Raw genomic sequence first — 11,093 nt, 5'->3', positions numbered from 1 at the left:
CGACGGCGCCGCAACCCCCAGGACGTCTGCCGCTGCAGCCATCGCCGCCCCAACTGCACCGCCCGACGAATCCACACCGGCAGGCGCCGCCGTGGCCTTTACCGCCGCCAGGTCGTGCACCGCCGTCGTACCTTGAATGACTGCCATAGGCACTTGATCCAGGCTCCTCGATGCCGTACAAATGTTTTCCCCCGCCGCTATCATCATCGCCGCCGCCGCCGCGTCCGCCTCCATGGCCACGCCGTCCATGGCATCCAGGTCCGCCGGATGGAAGCGACCCGCCACCCGGGGGGGTTGGGGTTGGGGTTGGGGGTGCTGCTGCCGGCTGGCTGTTGCCGCCGCAACCTCAGCGGTGGCGGCGGCGGCACCGCCACTCTGCCGCGCCGACACCATCAGGTGCGCCACGAGAGCTGGTAGCTCCAACCCGTCGTCCTCCTAGGGGTGCGCAGATTGCGAATACGGGCATACACCAAGAGGGGATTCAAGAGGAACAGAAAACAACACAAACAGACGGCCAAACAGACTGACAAACAGACCTGGACCTGGACAGACAGATGGACAGACCAACGGCGCCCGAGAGACTCGTATTGGAAAAACCGTCAGGCCGAGGGGCTCTTCCCTTGAGCCCCATGCCACCCCCCTTGGCGTCCTATGGAAAAACATGCCGTTGCCAGATGAATTGGTGCGCCTCCAGGCACACACTTTTACCTAGTCTACTACCTGCCTTATACTTTGCCTTAATGATCCAATAATTTTCTTCTAGTTCCTCTATTTCCACTCAAAACGGTCGTTTTTTGTGTGACAGTGTGACACAGCGTCCCCCCTTCCTGTCCCCTCCTCCACCCCCCATCCCGGGGGGCCGCCTCACTCACCTCCACGCGCAAAGTGCACCAGCGAAGGGCCCGGGGAACGATCTGTTGGAGGGCGTCCAGGGGCTTCTCAGGCAGCTGGGTGCCCGACCACTCCATCAACTGAGGACCGCCGAAAGGAGGGGGCGTGTGGGCGTGTGTATGAGTGAGAGAGGGGGGTCACACTCACCTGCAACCCCTCCTTGTGCGACCCGCCACCCCCCCTTTCCCCCCTTCCGCGGCTGCTAGCTCTCTCAGCCAAGCCCCCACCTAACCCCCCAACCCGGCCCACCCCGGTCGACCTCACCCACCGCGTTGAAGGAAGCCGCATTCGGACACAGCACCAGGAAGCGCCGCTCCTACGTGAGTGTGTGTGTACGTATGCATGTCAGTTTGTATGTACAATAGAGCCGGCCATGGGATGAGGGGTGGCAGGTGTTGGGGATGGGGAGAGCTGCCGTTGGGAGCGAGGCAGCGGGGCCGCCAGTATTGTTACAATTAATATTGATATCATATGTAATATTAATTATATGTATTATTATAATTATATGTAATATTAATATATTATATGTAATATTAATATATTGATATTAAATATTTGCATATGAATATATACTTATAATATTAAGGAACCCCTTTAGTTCCAATATTACAATTAATTCAATATTAATATTAATAGTAGTGCTAGTAGCGGCAACGGACGGGCGTACCATCGCCCGCAGTGGTCAGGAACGGGGCCCGAGCGGGTGCGCGGGAGAAGCGGTGCGGCGCGGTGCGGGCGGAGATGGATGCATGGATGGATGACAATATGGTGGTGGTGTGTCCATTGAACGGCACCCAGCAGCCAGGCATGCATACATACATACATACATACATACATACATGGCTGTCGCAACTCTGCTGCAACGCACACCTGGGGTGCAGCGCAGTGTTCGGGGGGCAATTGAAGTCCGTTTCCAAACAGCGTGATGACGTCATCCACTCCCATGTGTCCGGGCAGCCCCCGCAGCAACACCTGGGACGGGGGATGCCGGGGGTGGCGGGGGGTAGCGGTTTGCAGCGGGGGTAAGAGAGCGGGGGGTGGTAGTGGTGGCGGCAGATGCGGCGGGGCCCTCACCCTGCGCACTGCGGGTCCTGTTTCCCGGATGCGATCTCCCCCTCGTAGTCCCGAGGGTGAGGGGGTGACTGGGTGTGCTGTAGCAGCTGAGGATGCGGAGGAGGAGGAGGCCATGGTGGCCCTCTCCCCTTGACCGCCTTCGCTTGCGCTACTGCCGCCCGCGCCTCCTCCTCCTCCTCCTCCTGCTGCTGCTGCTACAGCCCCACCGGGCCAGGGCTGCAGCGCGACCTGGGGAGCGGAAAGGGTGGGGGGAAGGGGGGAGGGGAAGCGACCTCAATGATGGATACATACATACATACATACGCACGCGCGCCGTACTCTACCATGTACGTACATACATACATACGTACGCGCGCACCGTACCCCACCCACCCACCGTTAGAGGTCGCCAGCAGTCTGAGCCGTGCAGCCGGCTCAGAGATTGGGGCGGCGGAGAAAACACCCGCCGCCCATGTAACGCCAGAGCCGCCGCCACGTCGCCCTGTGAGGCGCAGCGCACCAACGCCACTGCCGGGCCATGGGCTCCTACCGGTCCTGCCGCCGCTACCGGAACCTCCGCCGGCTGCTGCTGCCGCGGGTCAGGCCGTTGTCCCTGCACCTGCTGGTGGGGGTGCTGCTGCTGCTGCTGTTGTTGTTCTCGTGCAGCTGCTGCCAGCAGCGGTGCGGGCACAGCAGTCTGCGGGTTGACCAGCCTGCCGGCCAGGAGCAACGTGGCCAGGGCCTGCAAGAGATGAAGGGAAGGGCGCGGGTTGTGGCACTGATGATATATTTCGAGGCCCTTTCAGGGGCCGTTGGCAAGTAATCTCTCTACCATTGGTGCATGCGGTGGGGAGCTGTGAGGTGTGTTGTGCAGCGAGATGGGTGGGTGGTAGTGGGTGGGTAGGACCCTCTCAGCAAAATGACCCGTGGGTCAGGCGCTACCACCAGTGGCCACCATTCGAAAGACGGCAACAAGCTGAGGGCCGTAACCTACTTGAAGAGAATAGCTAAACAACAACGGGTTCCGAGACTGTTCTACTCCGACCGACCGACCCATGGGTCACACACCTCGGGGTTGTGGGGCGTGGGGGCCGACAGCATGACACGCCATGGCAATGCCGCATCGTCACCGCCAACAGCAGCACCCACACCTGCTGGGCGGACGGCCAAGGCGAGGGGGCGACACGGCTTCCTTCTAAAGCTTTGACAGAATCGAAATCCGATTGAGACTGATCCGGATCCGGAATCTGGATCCGGGTTTCCCCAACCACCACAAAGCACTAAGCCTGCAACACAACAGGCCCAGCGGTTACCACCATCCACACCATAACCTGCCAGCAGTATCTGCCATACAAGATAACGTACAACTAACTCTATTTCCGGCCGTACAAAATTCCGGTACAAAGCGCGTTCCCCTTCCTCACCTCGGGCTGATGCCGTGCCGGGTCCCTCTTCCACCACCTGGTTCAGATCCGGACAGATCGGAGACCCCGTGAAGTCGCCAGCCCTTGCAGCCATCCCCGCCGCCGCAGCGGATGACCGTCTTCCCCACCGCCTTGCAACGCGCCTTGTCCGACATAGCCACTGCTGCCGCTGCTGCTGGTAGCGGCAGCCTGGACCATCTATGAACGTTCTTGCCGGCCCGGCCTCAGCCTCAGCCTCAGCCCCGGCAGCGGCGCCATGCTGAACGGAAAGCCCACTCTGCTTTAACCACTCCGAGCGCCCACCCTCCTCCTCCTCCTCCTCATTGTTCTCCTCGCCCTGATTCAACCCACCCTTGTCGTCTCTCCCTCTCCCTCTCCCGCGCGCTCTCCCCTCGTCCCCTTGGCCGCCGTCTTCATCCCCATCGTCGCCTTCCGAAACCCCGTCAGAATCCAGCAGCAGCGGGACCAGCAGCGGCAGCGGGCCATTCGGGAGCTCCAGGGAGACCTCCACTTCGTCGAGAGCGGCCGCCAACGCGTGAAGGCCTGCGACCAGACGGCGACACAGCCCCGTGTACACAAAAATGGCCGTGGGGATTGAAGATATTTCAAAAGATATCAACAAGGAGATATTCAGATCGTAACAGCGCTTGACGCACAAACGTGCAGGACGCCCATCTAGTCCGAACATGAACAGCAACAGCACATCTAGGCTTCTAGGTCACTGGAAATCTGGGTGACTCATGCTGCGAACTGCAGTACAGGGCCATAGTGTAGGGTCATGTACCCCTGCCGGCTGTCCACCCATCCACCAGCCCCACAAAAAGCTGGCTGCCCCGCGAGGGGTGAGCAGCTGGAAGGAAAGGGCGGCTGGCGGTCGTAGGCGGCGCGCTGCGGACCCAGTCATGCGCAATGCGGGTGATGGGAATGATCGTCTGAGTCGCAGCAGCAGCAGCCCGTACGTGTGCCCGTGCTCGGACTTACCTAGCAGTCCGTCGTTGCATTCGCTGCCGCTGGCGTAGCCAACCCCGGCTGACCGGGGGCCGGACCCCGACGCGAGACCCGGGCCCAAGTGGTGGCAGCCGCCGCCGCCGGGCGGGCCAGGCAGGACTGGGGCGGCACTACGGCCACCTCCGCTGTCGCTACCACCGCCGTCGGCCGCTGGCGATGGCGACGGCAGCTGCCCGCTGGGTCCATCCTGCATCCCGGACGCTGATGTGCCGTCAGCAGCCGGCGCGCCGCTGGCGGTCGAAACCCCGTCAGCTGCGAGGGGCCGACTCTCCGAAGCACTGACGCCTGCGAGGTGAACAGCACCTGCTGTTGCTGTTGCTGCTGCCGGAGCCGCCGCCGCAGCCCCTGATGTGGAACACTCGCCAACGCCAACGCCACCACCACCGCCGCCACTGCCGCTGCCACACCGCGGTGGGTTATCGTCATCTTCATCATCGAGCGGCTGTAACAATAGGTTGATGAGCTGGTCCAATGCATTGCCCCCATTCCCGTCATCGCTAGCTGCAGATGATGGACCCGTGGGTCGCTGCCCCGGCACGACCACTACAATGGCTTCCGTGTCTTCGTTCACTGATGCACTCTCCGGATCGGGTTGGCGCAGTGTTGCTGTGCTGGACAGGAGAATGGGGTTAGGGTCAATGGTGTAGCTAGTGGACAGAGCATTGAGGTGTGGCTGCGACGGCGATGGCTGTGCCGCCGTGGCCTTCTGCCGTGTGTTTAGGCTGTGTGGCTTTAGGCCGTTTGCAGGGCTGAGGCGACGGTTTGACAAGGCGCCGTTGCTGGCATAGTGACGACCTGTACAGCAGCCAGCAGTGGAATACTAACATTCGGGCGCCGCCCAAGGCCGAGGACCTTATCGGAAGGGTGTGATTGCCACGTAGGACTTGGAAGCGTGAACGCCAGTGTCTGGGTCAGGGAGGCATAAGAGAAAGTGCTTTCTAGGCACGCTTCCGCCAGCCCATAGCGCCTGTTCGCTTTCTTTGAGAGCGTGCGAAACTTTTGTCGTGGGTGTGCCTCGCCTCATTGTACGCGCCCCCCCCATTTATTTCAATTTAGCTCACGCCCACCTGCGCTGCGTTGATTTGTGTCTGCATCCCGGAAACCCAGGTTAAAGGAGAACCCTAGGCAGTCAACGGCAGTGGGAGTCAACTCGTCTACCACAGCCTTGCCCAGAGGCCGTGTAACAATTGCAACGTCCTTCGTCGCCGTTATCAGCGGTGAGGCAGCTGCAGGGCAGGCAACGAGGAGAGTTTGTCACAACAGTCAAGGAAAACCCATACACCGGTAGACGACGGTACGGAGTTCTGCATGCTCCAGCTTACAGAAAACAAAATGAGCAGAGGAGCTTGGGTGTTGCACGGTGTCCATCGCACTTTGGCGCTATGGAGTCCGGGTACATTCACATTGCCTAGATGAAGACAACACAGTTGCTGAATGCCTTATATCAAAAGAGAGATTTGCAACCCTAAGCGAGCTACCTTTTGCGACAGCGGGGATACTCAAACTCTGAAAGATGTCGCTCCAGAAACCACCCGTACCATTCTTCGCAAGTTAAAATACTTGTCCAAAATCTAATTTGATATATACACTGTATGGGCGCGCATCTCTTGTATAGTCTGTTAGATAATAAATTTTTATCTTGCCATTCCGTTACAACAAGATGTCTGCCCTTGCTGCTAAGTCCGCTGCCTCGGGCGTATGCTTCCGCAGGTGTGTAAATTAATAGGATATAAAGCAGCACCCAGGCCAGCTTTCAATCCCATTTTTAAGATAACTGCCTGCTTCAAACTCCTTGGCGTTTGCAGGGGTGTGGCGCGAACAGCGCTTCCAATGCCCGTGCAGAAGCGTAAGTGAGCTGCGTTAAGGATAGAACCGGCCAGAGGTTGCTTACTTCGACGATTCTTCAAGGCCTCACATTGATCAAACCGGGATGTCGACAGGTGTTGTTCGAGTGCGCGCGGAGCCGGAGAGCAGCACTTCGTCCTCTGAGGATGTCGCTCAGAAGTTGCAGGCTCAGGCGACTGAGGCACTTAAGTTTGTGCAGGTGGGGTTCCTCGGTTAGCTGATCCTCGGCTATCATACATTGCAGGTGACTGATTCCTGAAGATGGATAGGTAAAATCTAGCGCTTTTATAATACCTGACGGTAAAAATACATTTTTAATGTGCCTTGAAGTCAGGCGTCCGTTGATGGACACTCCTTGCATTGTTTTGCACCGAATACTGTAGGGCAAGTGGGATAGCACGGACAACTCGGAGAAGCCCGCGGCCCTTGCCATAATTCTGTAAGTGATGGACTTGCAACTTGCATATACCTGTCGACGCGGGGACAATATGCTTGCCCCCGTCGTCTTGGGACGTGCCGGCCTCTTTGATGCTACACAAGGTGTGTGATTTTCGCTCGGAGGACTTAATACGCTTGTGCTCTTGGACTTTTGCAGGGGCGTCGTTGTCGCTCAGATCGCAATCGGCGCTACCATTGATGCCGTCGATCGCATCCCCGTGGTATGTTAGTGATGGGCTAGCTAGGGTGTGGGCATTTCTACCTGCCTGCCTCACGCCTGTCTATTACTCCCTTGATGCAGATTAACAAGGGGCTGCAGCTGATTGGCGTTGCCGTAACAGCACTCTTCTTCTACCGCTATTTCACCGATCCTTCAGAGCGGTACGTGTGCACCTTAACTAGCAAGGTGGCTACGCGACCTAATGCCGGCCATACCCAAGCATATCAGCGTTAGAGTTGTTAATTCTGATTATTGACCCGCCTAATGAACTGCCCCTACGCCTGGCAGGGAGAGCGTCAAGAAGAGCGTGGATGCCTTCGTCAAGAGCGTGACTGGCGAAAAATGAGCTCAGACATCAGATGTGGAGAGTTTGGTGTTTAGCTTATGTTGCTGCACGAGGAGCTGTTCGTGGGACATTATGTTATTGGTTCCTGTGAGGATCCGGGAATTTTTCTGCAATCTAAATGCGGTGATGCAAACGTTCGCGGGCGGGAGGCAATCTTTCATATTGTTCGGTTTCCTTGGACCTCGTTCTGATTTGCCTGGCATGACGTGCAATTATGAACGTGACGTTTGACCTGGTATCCGGATTTCTTATTATCGGTGGTCGTGCCTGCTAAGGCTTCTATTTTACAGCGGAGTTGGGTATTTCATGTTATGATATTTCTTCAAACCTCCCCTTAATCGTGTCAACGTCGGGTATACCAATAACGTACCCGACGTTATGTAATAGACATAACAATGGAAAGTAAACCTTGTATGTTCCGGCCTGCGGGCTGGTTGCTGTATCTAACAGTTCTCGATGGCATGACTGACTACTGGCCCTAAGGGCAGGGTTCGCGGCAGATGGGGACATCGGCATGCCAGGGGCGGGAATATGGTGCCAAAGTCCAGTTTCTTTATGCACAGTTTACTGTAAACTTTCAAAGTAGACTTTCAAAGGGCAAATCCCAAAACAAGGACTACTCCAGGAGTGAAGGGTTTTAGGAGATTGTAACGAGACTTACAAATATGCTCCAGCTCGCATCAAATATGCATTCTTTTGCGCACGGTGTATCACGATACCTAGTTGACACCCAACACGACAGGGTACTTCGCTTAACCAAGTACAGGCAAGCAATACTTCAGCTGGCGTATGAGCAAAGCTCCGAAAACAGTAAACGTAAAATCCAATGATTGGAATAGCGCAGGGTATGCCATTATGCACCGTCAGTGCCTAATCTTCAACTACCAGTATTGTCAAATCGGGGATAACAAAACAAACACGTCAGCGCTCCACGACAGTACTACAAAACCATTTATTAAGCAAGTTGTCATTTACGCTACAATACCAGCACGCGTCAGATCCCAAGGAGGTTGATCCAGAGCATGACTGCTCGTTGAACAATGCCGCATAACGCGTATTGGACAGGTCATATCCACCTAGGTCATATCCACCTATCACCCTCACATAACCTGCTACATTTCCAACCCCCTAAAATACACGCTCGCAGACAAATCTGAACCATAGGGAGTATGCGTATGCTTCGGGTCATACTACGTCCGAACTGTGCACTCCGAAAGCGGCTAGCGTATCCGCCCATTTCCACCCAGCTGCATTCCGACATGGCACATGCCGCTTCTCAGGACAGTGCCATATAACCCTGACCAATGGTAATGGCGCAGAAGATTTTTTCGCGCAATTCCTCCCGCGACACGTAGCGTGGGAGGTCAAGCTGCCGGAAGCAGGTGTGCGCGGCCGGCAGGCGAGCGGTTGTATCATTGGGGTCATACATGCGTTCCACAGCCACCATATGGAAAGCGGGATCCATAGAACCAAAGCCCTCTGCAGGCATGCCATCTGAGCCCGACCAAAACTGCAACAGCTGGCGGCGCTGCACGTCGTCGAACGACTCGGCCACTTCCCAGAACCACGAAATGATATCCTCCTTGCCCGTGTAGCCGTCCTCGTACCTGTGCGAGAGTTGAGTGTGTTCCAGTTTGGTAGCTTATATACGTGAAAGTGCACATTTGCAGTGAGGGCAGCCTAATAGCCCAAAGCGCACAATCCAAAGCGCACTTTAAAACAACGATTCAGACTCACTTGCAGTGTCGTTTCAGGTCTTGGATGTCGATGCGCTGCTCCCCGCAAACTAGCAGCTGCATCTCCAGGCTGCTGAACGCGTACTTGTCCAGCAAATCACGCGGGATGAGCGAGTGGAAGGCGTCGATTAGTGCACTCATCTGGGCTTCCACTGCGCCCACCAGCATCTTATGGGCTTTCAACAGCACGTACTCGCGCTTAGTGGAGTTGGTTACTTTAATGTGCTTGCCACCAGGCTTCAGAGGGATGGCGTTGGCGGACACGTCGTCATTGTCGCAGCACGCGAAGGGTGAGGCCGCTGCACCAGCAGTTGACGCCGCTAGCGTATTGGAATTGGTCGGCGTGGAGGCCTCCGCGTCGGGCACGGTGCTGGGAGCTGCGGGCAAAAGTGGATGGAACCCTGAGTACAGGATGTATACAGGGCTTAGGCGTGGTGAGCCGGGTCAAGCTCAGCGCACTGTAGACGCACAATGTATGCGGGCTTCCATGTATCGTGTTTTAGGAAGGTCATGGAAAACATGGCGCACACATGCCCATTTTTTCCATAAACTTCCTAACCCACGATACATAGAAGCCGGAATGGTATAATCCTGCCCTGCGCACATACCTTGCGACAACATGCCTGCGCCCGCCCCCGCGAGGGCCGTTGCCACCTGGTTAGCGCCGCCCGCTGCTGCATTGGGGTGCTGGAATGACCACACGAAGTTCTCGAAGATCAGACCGTCAATGTCCATGGATAGAATAGACATGAGCGACCGGAACTCAGTGGGGTCCAATTGTTGCAGGTCCACTAAGCTCAGGGGGTTGCCGAGCAAAAGCTTCCAAAACGGCTCGCACAGCGGCAGGTTGAGCGTAATTGGCCCCAGCTCCTTGCCGCGTGCGGCGCTCTCCAGAATGGCCTTGGCCATGAAGAGCCCCACAAAAGCGAACTTCTTAAGATGCGCGGGCGAGGACGAGGTGGGCGTCACGTACAGTTGATTTCGCTGCGGCCCCGCCGTGTAGAACAGCTCGGGGGAGCCGCGGGAGATGGCCGAGGAGAGCGTGGAAAACCACTCGCGTGTCACACCCCCACTGTCCATGCCGGCTTCCCCAATGAAGGTCACCTTCAGCGGTTGCCGCCACACGGCGTGTCCCTTGCCAGCAAAGATAGCGACGGAGTCTTTGAAACAGCGGTTCCGCCGGATCTGCATTATGGTGGGCATTACGGCAATTATTGCTATTAAGGGTGTGGCTTTGGTAATGGAACTGCCTTGGTTGGTAGTAAAGGCGCTGTCCTGCACGAAGTCACAGGCGCAAGTGCAGCTGCACGGGACAGTTTATGTATAATATACAAACCCATCACATCTGTGAACGTACTTTCGTTGAACTAAGCATCATGGCTTGAAGGTGGAGTCCCCTGGATTGGGCCCCTGTCCACGGTTCACAAACAACCAAGCGTCTCTCACCTCAAGCTTGTGGACCGGCCCATCCGCTGCAAGTTTTGCGACCTCCTGGAGGAAAACTTTCCTTCGCATCCTGAAGTCTTGTCGCACCCACCGGCGGTGCACAGCGTCAAGCGCGCCGGCCGCAGGTCCTGGTCCTGCCATTGGCCGCGGCTGCAACGGCAGCATAAGCATCTCTTCCACTTGTTCCCAACTGAGCGTTGCGCCGGAGCCAAGCGACACCAGCCGCGCGCCCAGCTCCTCTAGCGACGGTAGCACCTCCGCCTCCAGCGAGGACACGCCGCCTGGCACCGTGCACCGCAGCGCCAGCGTTGCGAAGCCCTCTGCCCAGGCTGCCATGTCCGGCGTGTCGGGCAGCCGGGGCACCAGATTCCGCAGCGAACTGGAACTTAGCGCCTCGCGCACTGCCGACAGCAGTCCCAACGGGCCCTGCTCCGTCAGCAACTGCAACAGAACTACGCCAAATGCGTAAAAGCTAGTTGGCATGGAGGCATCCGGTGCGGCGAAGAGCGCCGCTGGATCTGTGTACGCCATATCGCAGTGGAGTGGGGAAGGCGGAATGCTTGCTGCGCCAGCACCGGGCGCAGCGGTGGTTGCGTAGCTGGCCCCGAATCCGACAAGCAAGCTGCCACCACCGTCGCCAAGCGGACCTAACGCTGCTTCAAGCTGGTTCAGCAGCACCGGCAGCA

The 11,093-nt window shown here is 57.2% G+C and overlaps 3 protein-coding genes across 3 annotated transcripts in view; 1 reads left to right on the top strand and 2 right to left on the bottom strand.

Moving 5' to 3' along the window:
• The window catches only part of VOLCADRAFT_95455 (uncharacterized protein), a gene marked incomplete at both ends in the record, with an annotated part of 9,954 nt that extends 4,210 nt beyond the window's left edge, over positions 1-5,744 (bottom strand). Inside the window, 15 exons of the mRNA XM_002954554.1 lie at positions 5-435; positions 537-542; positions 873-971; positions 1,160-1,207; positions 1,762-1,863; positions 1,966-2,042; positions 2,172-2,193; positions 2,342-2,446; positions 2,495-2,686; positions 3,013-3,095; positions 3,369-3,911; positions 4,350-4,661; positions 4,893-5,171; positions 5,444-5,602; positions 5,699-5,744. Coding sequence (XP_002954600.1) covers positions 5-435; positions 537-542; positions 873-971; positions 1,160-1,207; positions 1,762-1,863; positions 1,966-2,042; positions 2,172-2,193; positions 2,342-2,446; positions 2,495-2,686; positions 3,013-3,095; positions 3,369-3,911; positions 4,350-4,661; positions 4,893-5,171; positions 5,444-5,602; positions 5,699-5,744 — 2,504 coding nt within the window. The remainder of the gene's footprint in view (positions 1-4; positions 436-536; positions 543-872; positions 972-1,159; positions 1,208-1,761; positions 1,864-1,965; positions 2,043-2,171; positions 2,194-2,341; positions 2,447-2,494; positions 2,687-3,012; positions 3,096-3,368; positions 3,912-4,349; positions 4,662-4,892; positions 5,172-5,443; positions 5,603-5,698) is intronic.
• A 229-nt stretch (positions 5,745-5,973) lies between these two features.
• Positions 5,974-7,809, top strand: VOLCADRAFT_106454 (uncharacterized protein). The gene is made up of 7 exons (XM_002954615.1): positions 5,974-6,086; positions 6,182-6,222; positions 6,317-6,420; positions 6,605-6,660; positions 6,817-6,880; positions 6,961-7,040; positions 7,168-7,809. Exons 1-7 carry the CDS (start codon positions 6,037-6,039, stop codon positions 7,223-7,225), a joined length of 453 nt encoding a protein of 150 aa, XP_002954661.1. The 5' UTR covers positions 5,974-6,036; the 3' UTR covers positions 7,226-7,809.
• A 692-nt stretch (positions 7,810-8,501) lies between these two features.
• Positions 8,502-10,535, bottom strand: VOLCADRAFT_82866 (uncharacterized protein; the record flags this gene model as incomplete). Its single annotated transcript, XM_002954553.1, has 4 exons — positions 10,408-10,535; positions 9,570-10,146; positions 8,963-9,338; positions 8,502-8,832 (listed from the first exon to the last, which is right to left on the bottom strand). Exons 1-4 carry the CDS (start codon positions 10,474-10,476, stop codon positions 8,502-8,504), a joined length of 1,353 nt encoding a protein of 450 aa, XP_002954599.1. The 5' UTR covers positions 10,477-10,535.
• Between the last annotated feature and the right edge of the window lie 558 nt (positions 10,536-11,093).

Source organism: Volvox carteri (assembly GCF_000143455.1).
Source record: "Volvox carteri f. nagariensis unplaced genomic scaffold VOLCAscaffold_44, whole genome shotgun sequence".
Classification (NCBI taxonomy): domain Eukaryota; kingdom Viridiplantae; phylum Chlorophyta; class Chlorophyceae; order Chlamydomonadales; family Volvocaceae; genus Volvox; species Volvox carteri.
This window is presented reverse-complemented; position numbering and strand designations above follow the sequence as displayed.